Source organism: Cygnus olor, chromosome 1, assembly GCF_009769625.2.
Source record: "Cygnus olor isolate bCygOlo1 chromosome 1, bCygOlo1.pri.v2, whole genome shotgun sequence".
NCBI lineage: Eukaryota > Metazoa > Chordata > Aves > Anseriformes > Anatidae > Cygnus > Cygnus olor.
Genome location: NC_049169.1, coordinates 69,739,786 through 69,755,125, shown reverse-complemented (window position 1 = coordinate 69,755,125; position 15,340 = coordinate 69,739,786). Strand labels below are relative to the sequence as shown.

Here is a 15,340-nt window from a genome sequence, read left to right as displayed (position 1 = left end):
TATACATGCAAAGTTCCAGCATTTTATCCCCATAATTTACTGTGATGTCAGCTTAAAATATGATTTACTGTTGACAATCCAAGAGTTAAAAATAATCTGTGAAGTTGCTACAGTGTAATTTTGAGATTCAACATCACCTAAATTTTGATTGGCAATTTCCTCAGAAAACATTATATATATTGCTGTCTTCATTCAACAATTGCAACTAAGATATTACACTAGTCTTGAGATCAGAAACATACAGCCTATGAAGGAATTAAAAAATTATCAGATGGCCATGATATGGAAATGTAATTAAAATACAGATATCCTCTATTTTAGATTTTCTAATCCTTAGAGATATCTGCTTTCCTTCCAATGAAAATATGTTTTTAAAAACATTCCATAGTCTGTTAGTTGCACAAGGGATTGAGTTGGATTATTAACTATCTTTGAGGTATATGCTACCAGGTAATCTTTATGACTGTCAAAGAGTAAAATATATATGGTCATCTTTCAACAATTTAAAGCAAATCCAAGGAACTTAAACAATGACACAATTTCACAATAACATTCCTAACTTTGATGTGACATGAACTTACATTTGAGCTTACCTGAGAGTTTTGCCAAAACAGGTATAGCTAGAAGTATTTTAAAATGCTAAAGCTTTCAAGCATAATTAAAGACACATTTTGTAAATTAATAGGTTTACAAATTTAACTAGATCGAATCCTAGAGCGGAATTTGTATATATTGCCAATGGAGCTAATACACAAATGTTTAATTGATAATAATTATGGCAAATTGAAACAATTCTTTAGTTGGAACATAACAACAAATCATAATTAAAAGTGCATGATTGTAAATATTTTAAAGCATCAAAATATCAATCTTCAGCATAAAAATCTGGGCCAAAATTTTTACTTCTGTGAATCGGTGCCCCTAGGAATTGCTTGTGATGGAACGGAGCTCTCCCTTCATCATTGGTTAGCTCACATCTTTGGGCAGCAAAGATTGCTACTAATGCTTTCTGAAAGTGGAACAGATGAAATGTAAAGCTGACTGATATGTGTGCTAAGTCTCGTTTTCCAAGTAGAAAATATTAACTATGCTTTTCCAAGTTAATGGGTTCATCTCTGAAAATCACAAGTCTAAACTGCTTTTGTTAAATTCTACAATAAATTCCTGGATTCCTGGTAGTATATCTCCATTATATTCCAGTTTATTTTTATTTCTTTTTAATTTGACTTTTTGCTACACTTTTAAGATAATACCGGGTTAGTTAATCTTCACTATGGCATAACACAGCTTCCGTACAAGAGGAGATTTAATAGACTCTTCAGTTTGAAAAAGAGATGTAATGTGACAGAGCTAGATATGCAGAACAATTGTGCAGCCATATCTTTAAATTCATTTCTAAGTTTGGATTCCCTGACTTTTTGAATGTCAGGCCTCAGGCATCTATCAATTGCCATCTGATGTCTCAGTGACGAGAACCTCTGAATAACATTATCCCAGCGTTATTCTATGTTTGGAAAAATAAAATAAAACAACAACAACCAACCAATCAATCAAAAATCAAACAAACAAAAGAAGCAAACAAACAAAAAAATGGGTTCATTTAAAACAAAAAGGAAGGCCTTGTGATCATTTTCAACTGCAATTTAAAGCATGGGTAAATTATATCTTATCCCTCCCTTGTATAGGGAAGAGAACCATGCCATTGTAGATTAAGACTACTTCATGACTGTCTTATTGAACGTTCCATTATCAGTGAGGAAGTCACCTTCTCCATTTCTTCTCAGTTAAAAGAGAATTTGTTTCTTTAAAGGCCCTACATGCCAAGTAAAACAAACAAACAAACAAACTACAAAACAAAACACGTTTCTCTTCTTTAAAGATCTGTAAGAGCTACCTGAACTTTTTTGATAATGAACGTACAGTGACAGACCTATGAGTTATATAATGGATTTGTCTTGGACATCTTTGTGTAAGAATGGTCACGTGCTGCTTCCAGCTCCAAATGGGCTAATGTAGGAAATCTCAGTGAGGCAATATGCAAAGGCATTCGATTTAACATATGTTATAGAAAACACTCTTTTCTCAGCCCCATTGTAGTCACTGGAATTGCATGGATATAACTCACAACTAGCTTTAGTATAACACTTGCCACATCATGTCATGACTAACCTCTATAAATCATAAATGTCAAAACATTTACAATGGCATAACTGTGAGTTACAGTATTTTAAGCCACTGCTTTTTTAAATAAAGTAAAAAACTATACTCATACTGATGGAAAAACAAGAAGAGACACAGAGACCAAAAGCAGCTGCATGTGCTAATCACCAAGTTTTCTGGGAGCTAAGTGAGCCTGACAAAGTCATGGGTACCTACTCACCTTGCCGGCTCTGCCTTTTGGCATTCAGGTGGTTGGTAGGAGACATGGCATAAGATGTGGAGAAGGAGCGGCTCTTTGTGATTGTCATCATAAGGGAGCTGTTCCAGGAGTCAGTGCTGTAAAATGAGAGTGCAAACAAACGTTGTTTGACATAGGGAAAGCCTACAGGGAAAATCTGAAGAAATTAGAAGCCACAGTAAGAACAATGTGGTACTGAGATGGCAAAATATTGCTGAGGAGTAAACCAGCATCTATCTGCTGGCTGAATTGTTATTTGTGAGGAGTATTCAGAAAAAAATGTTTACAATGTAGGCACTCCAAAGCTGGACTTCCTTCAATGCTTAGCCCTATTCACATTATTTATACAAAGATGTCTTCGGTATATTGTTCTGACAGTACAAAGAGGCTTAAAAGAAGACTTTAAATATGTTAAATTTATACTCTCTTTTAATGCCTCCTTACAACAACCAGAAGTACCCGAAGTTCTCAGTATAAATGAAAAATCAGTCTCCTCGATGTCTCTACTGCAACTGTGAAGACAGATACCCATTAACCCTTTGGGCACTAGAAGAGCTCCTCAGGAAGCCAAAAGAGGCTCAGCAGAGCCCTGCACTGATGCCACTGGTGGTGTGCCTTGTTGCTGGGTGAAGCACTTCATGCTGTCACCAGTTTAAGTACATGGTGCAAATCAAAAAAAACCTCCTGCCAACAGACCCTGCAGACGTTCGTCATGGATCCAAGCTAAACTCTCTGAAGTAATAAGGAGTGTGGCAATGATGAACAAATGTTGGTTCTATATACAAAATGGGTGCATGGTTTCAGCCTTAAGGCTGTATACCAGAAGAGACAAAATAGTTTTGTAAAGTAGGAGAATTGTATTGATCATTGTTCATGGAATGGCACTCATCAAATGTCAGCTTCTTGCAATGATGCAGCACTGAGTTTTATCATGAGGCCAAACGCTTCTCTGCACAGATCCACTAGGCCTCTAAGTCTCCACTTTTTTCTTCACAGTCTTGCATCCTTCCCTCACCAAGTGATAAAAAGACATACAAGGCAGAAGACAGCCTTTTAAAGCAGCTTAGTCCTAGTCAAACTTCAAAAAAATGTGTTCTGAAAGAAAAAAAGTATGTAACATCGTAACTCTACTAACACTTCACTGTTTTGGAAGAGCAAGCACTGTCTATAAAAATGTTTTTTGTCTTTTGAAAATTCTTTTTTTTTTTTTGAGGGGGTGAGGCATTGTCAGTTGGTAGAAAGAATATTAAATACTGGCCCACCATAAAGAAAAACAAAACCAAACACACGAACAAAAAAACACCCCAAACCCATAATTTGATTTCTTAAGGGAAATCCACTCGATATAGAGATGACTGAGGACAGGAATATGGAAGCTTTGATATTTTTCCCAAATCATTTGAAACTATAAGAGGACCATGTCTTAACATTTTAGTGACAAAAGGATACAGGAGAACAAGACTCCTAATCTTAAACAGAGATTTCATAGAATCACAGAATATCACAAGTTGGAAGGGACCCATAAGGATCATCGAGTCCAACTCCTAAGGGTGTTCATTGATTTTTAAGGGTGATTTTTGGAAATCTGTGACTATTAAAACCTATAGGTGATTTTCCAGACTATGAAAAGATCCTTTTTCTGTGTTCTATGGCATGCTTGAATTTGGTACAGAGGAAGTGGCAGATAATCAAGATTTTTTTCCCCTTCAGTTCAAAATTCTTTTCCTTGAAAGCAAATATGTATTGGTCTGCCAGAATTTTTAAAGCTAGACTTACTTATGGGCTTCATTTTTTCCCCTTTCTGGAATTCATTGTTTCTCCTACTGTAAAAGAAGAACTGCAAACAGTAGGCTGGGAGGCTTGACAGAGCTATAATTATACAATTGGCGACATTAAACGTAGGAAGAATTGATAGCCTGCTTAGTTGGCTCATCAAGCATAGTTATATAACAACTGCAGAAAAGGACCAACAATAATATTTAATAGCTCTCCTTCCTCCTTGGATTTCCATCTTAGGGTGCTTACATACTACGTGAGAGTCTGGGATCAACAGTATAAATCAAACGCACCCTGGGAACCACAGACGGGTAACTGAAGAATATTTCCATTTGGTTATGGCTTCTTTATATTTACTTTTACTTAGATACATGGGACTCCTTGCAAAGGGAAGTTTGGCTACCCATGTATTTTTCTTGCACCAGACATTCAAGTGTACTCTGCAGACTGCCTTGAGCACCTAGGCTCCCTGTATAAGAAAAACAGTGCTCTAGGGCTATATTCACCCAAGCCATCCAACAGCAAACACTGAGGATGTTGGGCCTTCTCAGGTCCTTTTGTATTCTCCACTACTGGCTCCAGATTTTGAATTGCAGAAAACAAAACAAAACAAAACAACAAAAAAAAAACCATAAGTTTTCTGAGACCACAGCCTGAAATTCTGTTCTTGACTTCAGTGCCTTTGCTCTGCAATTCCTTCCCTGGTAGCAAAGCATGTTTGCACACTCTGTCCTCACCCAACAGCTCCAAGATCATAGCCCTTGGTGAGGTAGGGAGGGGACCTGAATTTCATTCTTGCAGGGTGGCACTGTAACTACTAGGCTGCAAGGCTGGCTACTCTCCATCCTTCCTTTGAAGGTTCTGCTCCGTTCTGATTGGAATAATAATAATAAAAAACAATAATGGAGCCAGAAAAGAGGAAATCCTGTTGAAATAGCTACACAATATATCATAGTTAATGATGCCTAGGACCCAAGCCTCTCTTTTCTCACAGACAAGCACCCTTCTCAAAAGACTAACAGCAATTCAACTCCTTCCTTCACTGGTTGCTACTGGATTACATGCTGCTGCCCTCATGGAGGGCTAAACAGAGTTCACCTGAGGCCACCTCATAGCATGGAAGTCCAAAAATGTGAGGAACCTTTGTCTAAACCACCTTAGGCAGGGGGGCAACTTGGTTAGGGTAGTCCTCCACAAATGCACTAAACCAGTCAGCTATCGGCTGTAAGCAGGCTCAACTTTTCTCTTTCAATTTCATGAGAGGCTTATGTATTTTATAATACTGGTTCATGGATTAGGCCCTTAGAAAAAGAGAATGAGTGGAAGTAGGAAATATCTATTTTAGATAGTCAGTCATGAGGAACTATAGCCATCAGCTAAAAACCCGTCTCTTCAGAAAAGTGAGGACTACTGTGCTTCTGGGTAACTCTGGAACACTTTCAGGGACATGCTTTAGCAACCTGGAACTAAATTTTGGGTTTGAGCACAACATGAATTAGGCATTAACTTGGCCCATGTAAACCTCTTTGTGGATCTAGTGCTCTGTTTCTACGATGCGCTATATGAACATACCCTTATGAAGTATATGTGTCATTATTGAATCCAGAACTTTTTCTGGCAAGACAAACAATTAATGTACATTTCCTCCAGAGATTTTGCTGCAATCCATTTCAAAGCTTTATTAAGTATTACTTTGTAGTTGTGATTCTCTCAGTATCAGCATCTGCTTACAGAACCCTTGAAAATATGGGGCATCTTAAATAAATTAGTAAATAAATCATAAATAAAAGACGACAGTTTGCATCCCTATAAAACAGCTGTATTTATTTGCTTCTTGTGGAAAGTAAGGAAATACTTTTTAACTAGATTAGATAGTTGGGTTTAAGAATATTTTCAAACATCATCTACTGGTGGAACAACAAGATTTGAAGTCTTGTGCATATTGACAGAAACATGAATTACAACTTTAGCTTTTGAGTTTGTTTCTATATCAGAATTACAATATAATGGCAAAATCTCAATCTGAATACCAGAAGCTAAACGCTGCTTCAAAATTAGGGAATGTGGCACCTGCTCTTGCAGGAAATCTTGATGTTGCCCTTTTCATTTTCAGCTTTGCTTTCATCTTCTGGTAGTAACTCTTCCTTTGTAATTTTATTCCTAGATTACACTTAAAAATAAATAAATAAAGCAATGATAACAAATCTACTTAGAGATTAAACCCCCTTCTTTCTGTTAAATCACTTTTTGACTTATCTAATTCAATGTTTTTCATTTACCATCCAGTGCTGGTGTTGTATTTACATGAGTTCATTTAGGGAGCCCTAAGCACTCATGATATTCTGGAATTATGTACATGAGACACAGGGCTTGTACGGTGCTGTAGGGTCTTATGACACTATTTCTACGGACAGGAAAACACTGAACTGCATATGTTAGGAAGTTCTACCCCAAATCAGGGTTTGTGTTCTGGAAGTTACCGTCTATAGAAGGTGGAGATGAACTGGTTTACTGACAGGGACACATCATTATGTGCGTTCTTAAAAGTGATGTTCAGCACTTGGATTACCTGTTAGATTCACCTCTTGGCTAAGCAACATCCATGGAGGAAACCTCAATCTGCATATCAAGAGGACTTTAACCACATAACCTTTTATTGTTTCCAGTTTTATTATGTAATTCTGCACTTTGCTAGCTTAAATAGATTTTTTTTCTTTTTTTCTTTTTTTCCATTTTGCTTCCCAGTAATAGGAAGCAAACTGGAAATGATCTGACTAAAATTGAGAAAGCCACTTCTTTGGTAACCCAACTCATGGAGATGTGTGGAAGTTATTCTTCTACTTATGCAGTTTCTTTTCTACAGTATGGAGCTGTTCTAACTCCATATTTTGGAGTCAGCACTTTTAAACAGTGGACATCATCGCACAGAACTAAAAAAAAATAATGCCCAAAGACAGTCATAAAAGAGAGATGAAGTAATCTGTAACCTGGATGAAGGTGATTCATGAGGTTTGATGCTGGCACTGCGATCTCTTCTCACTGGGGCTGGTTCCAGTGTAGGTAAACCTGTGGCTGACGTTGTTGTGGTCCAAGTGGAGGACACTCGTCTCAGCAGTCCTGGAGGCAAACTTCTCCGTAAGCGCTAGAGAAAGATCAGGTGCTTAGAGTTTATATAGGCTTATAAAAGCTTTAAACATGCAGAAGAAAAACGTTGCTAGCATTTGATTAATTCTGCCTGATGATACCTGGTGAGGTACCTTTGGTCTGCATTTACCCAGGTATTACAGTGCCTACCTGCACTGAAATCAGCACAGGCTGGTGCTTTCAACACTTGGAGAGTCTGGACCTTCCTCCCTATTTTAAGTTACAGAAAAGCTATGCATCCACAGCCCCATAGCCATAGATGTTCAACACTTGTAGGTCACTGGAGTCAGCCAGTTTTGACAGTGCTCTTCAGAAATTTTAGAAATGATGTGGCCAAAGGCATGTCATCAGGGCCACAAAGACGACTGAGGGATTGAAGCATCTGCCACACACAGATAGGCTGAGAGATCCATGATTGTTCAGCCTGGAGAAGAGAAATCTTAAGGGAGATCTTATCAATGTGAATAAATACCTGAATGCAAGGAGGGGAAGGAAGATGGAGCCAGGCTTTCTGAAGTGGTATCCAGTGATAGGATAATAGGCAGTGGGCACAAAAATACAGGAAATTCCATTTAAATGTAAAAAAATAAATAAATTACTGTGAGGATGATCGAACACTGGAAGTGATTCCCAGAGAGGTTGTAGATTCTACTTGCATGGAGACATTCAAAATCTAGTTGGACATAGTCCTAGGCAACCTGAACTAGGTTTATCCTAGAGAACTTGCTCCAGGTTCAAAATGCTTGAGATGGAGAATTGGACTAGATGATCTCCAGAGGTACTTCCAACCTCAACTGTTCTGTGATTTAAAATGTCATGAATGTTCAGATATCAAAAAGGCAAGGCCAGAAAGGCTGTAAGAAAAATAAGGTAGGGAAGCTTCTACTTTTTTTTTTCCTGCTATACCTCCCCAATTTATAATAAAACTTTTATGATCTGACATTTTGAAAAACTTACAAAAAGCAACGCTTTACAGAAGATTTTTCTTGGCCACTTTACATTTTTCTTTCACCTGATTCTTCCTTTTCTCCAGTAATAGGACTTGTATCATTTTTCCAAAGCTTTCAAAGGCAGACAGATAATAAGGGATGATGATAAAGAGTCTTTGTGGAGGATTCTACCATGATTTTATAAGATGTTTTTCTTGTAATTATTATGTCATTTTTATAGTTAAGAACTAAAATAAATGTCTCTGCAATAGAGAGCTTTGACTCTGCCAGAGGGTTAAGAGAGATAAGATGGAAGATACATGTGGGTCTGAAGCTCAAGCATACAGATAAATATGTTAACATGTTAACTCCATACCCAAAATACTCAGTGTCAGATGCTTAAGGTAAAGACCCTAAATCTATATTTAGACACACAAATAAAGGACTGCAAACATTAGTTTTATGAACCATAATGCATTCAGGTCAGTGAATTCTTCAGTCAAATTACTCCTCTGTAGCATTAACTCATTTCTTCATCCTTCATTTCTCTTTTCACTGGGTGTTATGCAATCACAAACTGGTATGTGTTCACTGTGTTTGCTCATGTGATGGCAGTATTATTCCATGTAATTTTTCTCCTTACAGCCTAGAGTATAGCCATTACAAACATGTACACTAAACTTAACTGGAACATGTGCTTCAAAACCTGTGAACATCCACTTATATGCAGTTGCTACACAGGCAAGAAAGGTAATAATTATCATCATTAAAATAGGTTTAAAAAAGAATCACAAGTGTTGCAATTCAGATGCCAGGAAATGCTAAAATGAATGCTGTCTGTGACATTTGAACTATCAAATATTAAAAGCATTTACTGTGCAATATATTTAATTGTACATGTGAAATCGCATGAAAAAAGTAGTTTGGTTTGGTTTGGACAGTGAAATGTAGGCCTCGCAGGACAGCTAATTAGCAATGAACATGCAATGCAAACTTCTTCAAAGCTGATATATTCTTTCTAGCTCCTAACTTCCTAAATGTGGATGGTTAACAATGATAATATCCCTGTTGAATTCCTGAGCATTCCTAAAGCCATCTGTCAAGGCAGTAATATATATATTTTTCCAGTTCAGTATTCTTTTTTGTCTCAAGATTATTTCTCATGAGCTCACAATATTTGTCATACTAAGTATTGTCGTGATCTGTTTCTGTTTGTTTGGTATATCATTTTGAACTTGGTCCAAAGCCCATGGAGGTCATCACTAGCAACTTTTTTATTGACTTCTACAGGTTTTGCACCCCTGGCTAAGGGAAGGAAGAAAAGGCTGAAATTTGTACAAAAATGTAAAATTCCAACCTTCACAGTGGGCAAAAAGGTCCCTTACATTACTACTTAATACCCTGCTGTTCATTGAGTTTGATTGTCACCCCACATGCAGCGGCTCAAATATTTTGAGTGTGAGGGGAATTTCTGTGTAAGAATTAATGGGGCAGACTTGTGATTCGGATGCTGAAAGGCTTTTGCTTGTTCTGCTCCTGATCATTTTTCTCTCTCTTAAGCTCCAACCAACACCCACGAGGAAAACATGCACATCATCTGCGTGAATTATCTTTTGTCAAATATCATCTTCTAAAGATGCCTGAACCAAAGTTTAGCTGGCCATGAGTTGAAAGATACACAGGGATTGTCTTGCTATGAAAACCACAGTCTGTTTAACTGTTCACATATTGGAGAGTATGATTAGTGCATAAAATGATAATCTAAAGAGATCTCCCATTAATCTAGTGCTATCCCTTAAAGAAAGGTCAGAGTTACTGTCCAGTACTTACCTTGGGAATAGCTAGTTTTTCCCCTTTCTCTGGACATTCCTCTGAGTCAGAGCAAGTGTAGTTCTCACTGAAGGACACCAAAGGGTTCACCCTTGGTTTGTGGATGGCCTGGAAGGTTAACTGCGTATTAAGCAGGTTGCTCACTGTTCTCAGCGAAGTACACACATTGGGAGGCAATGAAGGGTCTGCTAGAAGGTCTGTAATGAGCCCATGTGCTTCTCCCATGACAGCGATATCCACTGTGATACTGGTACCAGAAGACTGAAGAGAACAAAAGTAGTACAGGTAAGGCAACAGAAATAATCAACCTCCTGAGCAGTATCAGAGGTAATGGTGAACTTTGTTAGCAACTTTTGTTAAATCCATTACAAACAGAATGGAAAATTAATAGCATGAAATAATTCTTTAAATAAATCATGCTGAATAGATCAAGCATCAGGCATAACGCTCACAGTCTGCGATGAGTTTAGAATTTCATCATATCTGATTTCCCAGCTTTCAGCACCTGCAGCTTACTTAATCCATCTGAATGAATTGTTCAGGCTCCCTACAGAGACATAGTCAATGGCCAGGGGCTATTTGCACGAATAATTTTGCAGACATAGCTTAGGATGTCTTGAAAGATGCTTTTCTACTGTCCACAGAGGAATCTAGGACAAGTAATTTATATTCAGTGATTATGCTTAGATGAATTAAATGAATCCCAAGCATATTCTGAGATTTTTAAAATAATTCCATGATGTTAAAATATAGCATTCTGGTGCAGTGGTCACAATGTTCTTCTCCAACCAAGTGTGTGTTGGGCAGTTATACCAAAATCAAAATAGAGCAAGAAATGGATTTTTCCAGTCCTTTTTTCATTCAGACAGAAGTAATGAGAATAATTACTCTACAGGCTTGTATGACCAGTTCAGGTGGTCCTTAGTCTCCCTTGGGTTTGAAATATATACCTACTTCACATATATTATTTAAAAAGAATTATTAACCAAAGTGATGTGTAAGCAGAAATAATACCAAGAAGCAGTTTGCACCGCTGACATATCTTGCACACCTTACTCAGTACATATACATAATTGTTCTGCACATTACACACTGCAAACGAACTGTGGTCCAGGCAAACTGCCTTTGTACATGTAGCCAGGCCACACATCACGCACGCAGGGAATCTAACACAGCTGGAGCACTGGGCTCCCAGCACATGCACAAGAGGCTTGATTCATAACTGCATCTTTGAACTTCTCCAGATTTCCCAACATTCAGCAGCTCTAATTGCCATCCTTCCTGAAACCCAGTAGGGCAATATATTACCACTGACAGAAACAGTCCATTGCCAAAAGCACAATAGGTATCAAATCTGTGAATTGACAACTATATGATACAATTGCAGAAGACTGAGGATCTTTAAAATCTGCTAGGAGGGAGACTGGATCTGTACAGAAGCAGAATAAATAGAAAGGCATCAGGCACATTGTTTGTTGGTTCTGAACTATGAATACAGCAGTGACATTTCAGTCTCACTAGCTGGTGCGCTATAAATCACCATAAATTCTATGTGGAGTCACTGATTCAAAACACTCCAAGACCGAACATTTTTCCTTTGCTGTGCTTCTGAAACATAAACCCAGTCCTACTGTTTGGGACTTTTCAGTAGGCGTATGTGCAGTTTGCCTGAGATTCCATTCCAGACAATTTTGTACTCATCTGTTTTTGTGTATATCTTAGTGAAATCTATAATATGCAGTTTTCCAAATGGGGAAGTTATGCCTGTGAAAAGAGCATATGGGCTTCTTGGAGTGGCAGGTACTTAGCATGGAGAATTGGGCAGACTGCTTAGCAGGAGAGTGATCAGAGCCCTGGCCAGGAGTGACTCACCAGTGACATCATTTATGGACCTCACAGTACATCAAAGAACAGCAAAACCGAGCTTTACATAGCTTCACTCTCATGAAAGGCTTCACAAGCAATAGCAGAGCAATTCTAAGGAAACTGATATATTAGCTAGGTGTAGCTAAACCTCTCCACTCTACCTTCCCAATCGCATAGTGTGAGTATCATGTCCTTGGCAATAGCTGTTTCACTCCACTGATCCAGTCCTTATGTCCTACTTCTTGTTCACACAAAGGCAGTATCAGAAAATGGAACTCCACATTCCCCATCCTGCCATGCAACCAGAAAAAACTGCTTCTTCCTCACATTTCTGGTTGATTTTAATTTGCTATCATGACAAAGAAAGGAAACTACTTGATATACTGAAGCGCTTCTTCATCCTACTGAAAAAAAAAAAAATGGCTGAAGTTAATTTAATGGCTCTCTTCATTGCTTAATCTCTCAGGAGTCCATGCTGAAGATTCTGGCAGATGCTAAAGAAAATTCTTAAACTAAAAGTCAAGGCTTGGAATAGGAGGAATTAATTATCTATCTTAGCCTCCACCATGTAAAACAGACCAAAGGGGAGAGAGGGAGAATACATCATTCGAAGTGCGATAGAAGCCTCATACTTTCAGCAAAACTGCATAATCTACAGTTTGAAATTCTATTAAGCCTGGAGCCTGGAGTTGTTGACTGCCAATCAGAGACAGAGATTAATACTTCAATGAAGTAAACACGTCTGACTCAGCGGGTCATATGCAGAGGCCCAGATTTTGTGCTGCAGTACTAATATTTTGCAAAGCAGCCAACATTGTTCTCGTTGATAAGCACCAAGTGCGGCAAGGGAGAGCCTTGCTCTTCTCAATGGTGTATTTCTGTCACACGGCCTCTGACACATGGGGAGGCCTTGAATCTGTGACCCATCAGGCTTGCCCAGCTCCAACACCAGGCTCTGCTGTGTTACATGAGGAGCTGGTGCAGGGGCCACAGGGCCCCCAAACAAGGACGCCACATGCTGGGTATCATCCTGCCCCTGGGCTGTGCCAGCACCTCACTGCCAAGGACAGCCAGCACTCAGATCAGGTTAGGCACCTTACAAACAGCAACACTGCTGTTGCCCATGTCCCTGCCAGGGGAAATAAGTTAAATATTGTATTATATGCAATTATTATAATATAAATATCATATATTGTAGTACAGTCTTGTTTGAAATACTTGTAATACTACCACACTCAATCCTTACAGCATATTTAAAAGGAGAAAAGATCATGCTTAAATTCGGTTTTAAGAAAAAAGCAGGAAGGGCTTCTCTCTTTCACCATTTTCAGTACATGAACACATTAACAACACATGCTAAATTTATAGTTTGTATACTAAAATTTAATTGAATTGAACCTCTATATAGGAAAATATTTGTTGTTGTTTGTTTGTTTTCCTGGCAGTTTGAATATTTAATCAATTTCAGAATGAACTTTGAATACAATCAGACTACTCTGACTAGATAAAAATACTGATACTTAAATGACTATTTCCTTAAAACTATTACAAATTGAATGCACGAAACATTTTTAAAAACTGTATTCTTTGATTCTCTAATATAAAACAGTAAATTGCTGACAATTTTAGATTGACATCATAGTATATATGCATATACACCCATGTACAGATATATGTACAGTCTTTTTTAAGGGTAAAAGTGCATACAAAATCTATGCTCAGATTTGATATGTGGTTTTCTATTAATGTGCATAGCCCCTGCATGAACTGATCTGGATTCTTTCCAAACCATTTTACTCATCTAAACACAAAGGCCAGATACGCGGGAATACAGGCACGAATAATGTTTGCAATCAACAAAAACAAACGACCCTCTAACTTGATAAAAGAAAAGAACAAACCAAACCAAACCAACCAACCAAAAGCAAACAGCCATGCTAAAGTGAATTTTAATTTCACACTGGTGAGTATTCATTTATCAATCTATGCTAATAATTGTGAATTCAGTTTCCTCACAAGAATTTTGGAGAAGGCTGGCTTGCTGCTCACTTTGTGACTTCATTCTCACTCTGATTTAAGCAATGTCATGCAGTGACTAAAACCAAAGAGTTCTAGGGTATGAGAACAAGAAATTGAACAGACAAGAAACAAAAGTAAGACCACACCAACTAAACATGCTCTTTGATAACTAAGTTAATGAGTAATATAAGTTCCTTACAATGCTGTAAAACAGTTGGTATTGTTTTTATTTTTATTTTTAATTATTATTTTATTTTGTTTTATTTTATTTTGTTTTTTCCTTCTTTCTATTTTTAAACTGGCATTCAGGTGGGTATTTGAGGCTGTGGTACCACCTGGGAATCCCAGTGGATTCCCATTTTTTGTCTGTATTCAGGCTTCATTTTAGGTACAGAAATAAAAGAAAGGGGTTCTCTCCTAAAAAAGTCATATGGATTAAAAAAAAAAAAAGTGGCAATATGACGGTAGAAAGCATTACAGAGCAGGGACAGACCCACACACTTCCTAGCACCAGCTGCAATCATCCATGTTTGCATGGGTGGGGGCTTACTGGGAACTTGTAAGAAAACTTTCACATACCATGAAGTGCCTGTATTGCCGCCAACTTACAATACCAAATCACAGGCAGCATGTCCTACTGTCACACTGACAATTTTTGTCAGAGCAGGGAACTTTTATCTTTTAGGAACACTCTTAAATGTAATATGAAAACAATGTTCTGGTAAATTTTAATGATCACTTGGCATTTTCAGACTTGAATAATTCATTTCGGATTCCATAACATGGCTGGAACAAAAACTTTCAAAATTTGCATAACCTTCTGTATGCTTTTATATTACATTTTGCAAAATCCCATTTGTTTTCTTCTACTAAATTATATTATGCAAAAAAAAAAAATCTGAGAATAGTTTTTTACTCACTAGGGGAAAAAGCAGATAAAATTGTGCAGAAAAAAAAAAAGAAATAAAAATAACAGAATCCTTTATTCATAAGACCTGATATATGAATTTGGTTTATAAATTGATCAGTTGACCCACCTGTGAACCAAATTTGATGTTCTTATACGTAATGGATGCTCTACTGCAAATAAAATTGTCCCCCACCTTTCCTCAATCAGTGTTCTGCATATGTTTTACACGAAACTGGAATCATCTAGCTTAACTAAAAAAATACTTCTCTCTCTCCACCCCACAATAAAGGATGTCTAACATGACTACACTACACAAAACAGTCAAAATTTAAGCATAATAATAACATAATAATATCAGAAAGGAAAAAATAAAACAGTTATCAAATACAAACCACAAATCATTTCACATAACTTCACGTTAAAAAGTAAAATATTCATTTGCTGTGGCTTGTAGAGGGAAAAGCATCA

General features: G+C 37.5%; 1 protein-coding gene across 1 annotated transcript in view; it reads right to left on the bottom strand.

Annotated features, from left to right (window-relative positions):
* Positions 1-15,340, bottom strand: part of PDE3A (phosphodiesterase 3A) — a 257,664-nt gene that overhangs the window by 36,680 nt on the left and 205,644 nt on the right. Inside the window, exons 3-5 of the mRNA XM_040564288.1 lie at positions 10,078-10,338; positions 7,162-7,316; positions 2,381-2,496 (exon numbers count right to left, since the gene is read on the bottom strand). Of these exons, the coding sequence (XP_040420222.1) occupies positions 2,381-2,496; positions 7,162-7,316; positions 10,078-10,338 (532 nt within the window). The remainder of the gene's footprint in view (positions 1-2,380; positions 2,497-7,161; positions 7,317-10,077; positions 10,339-15,340) is intronic.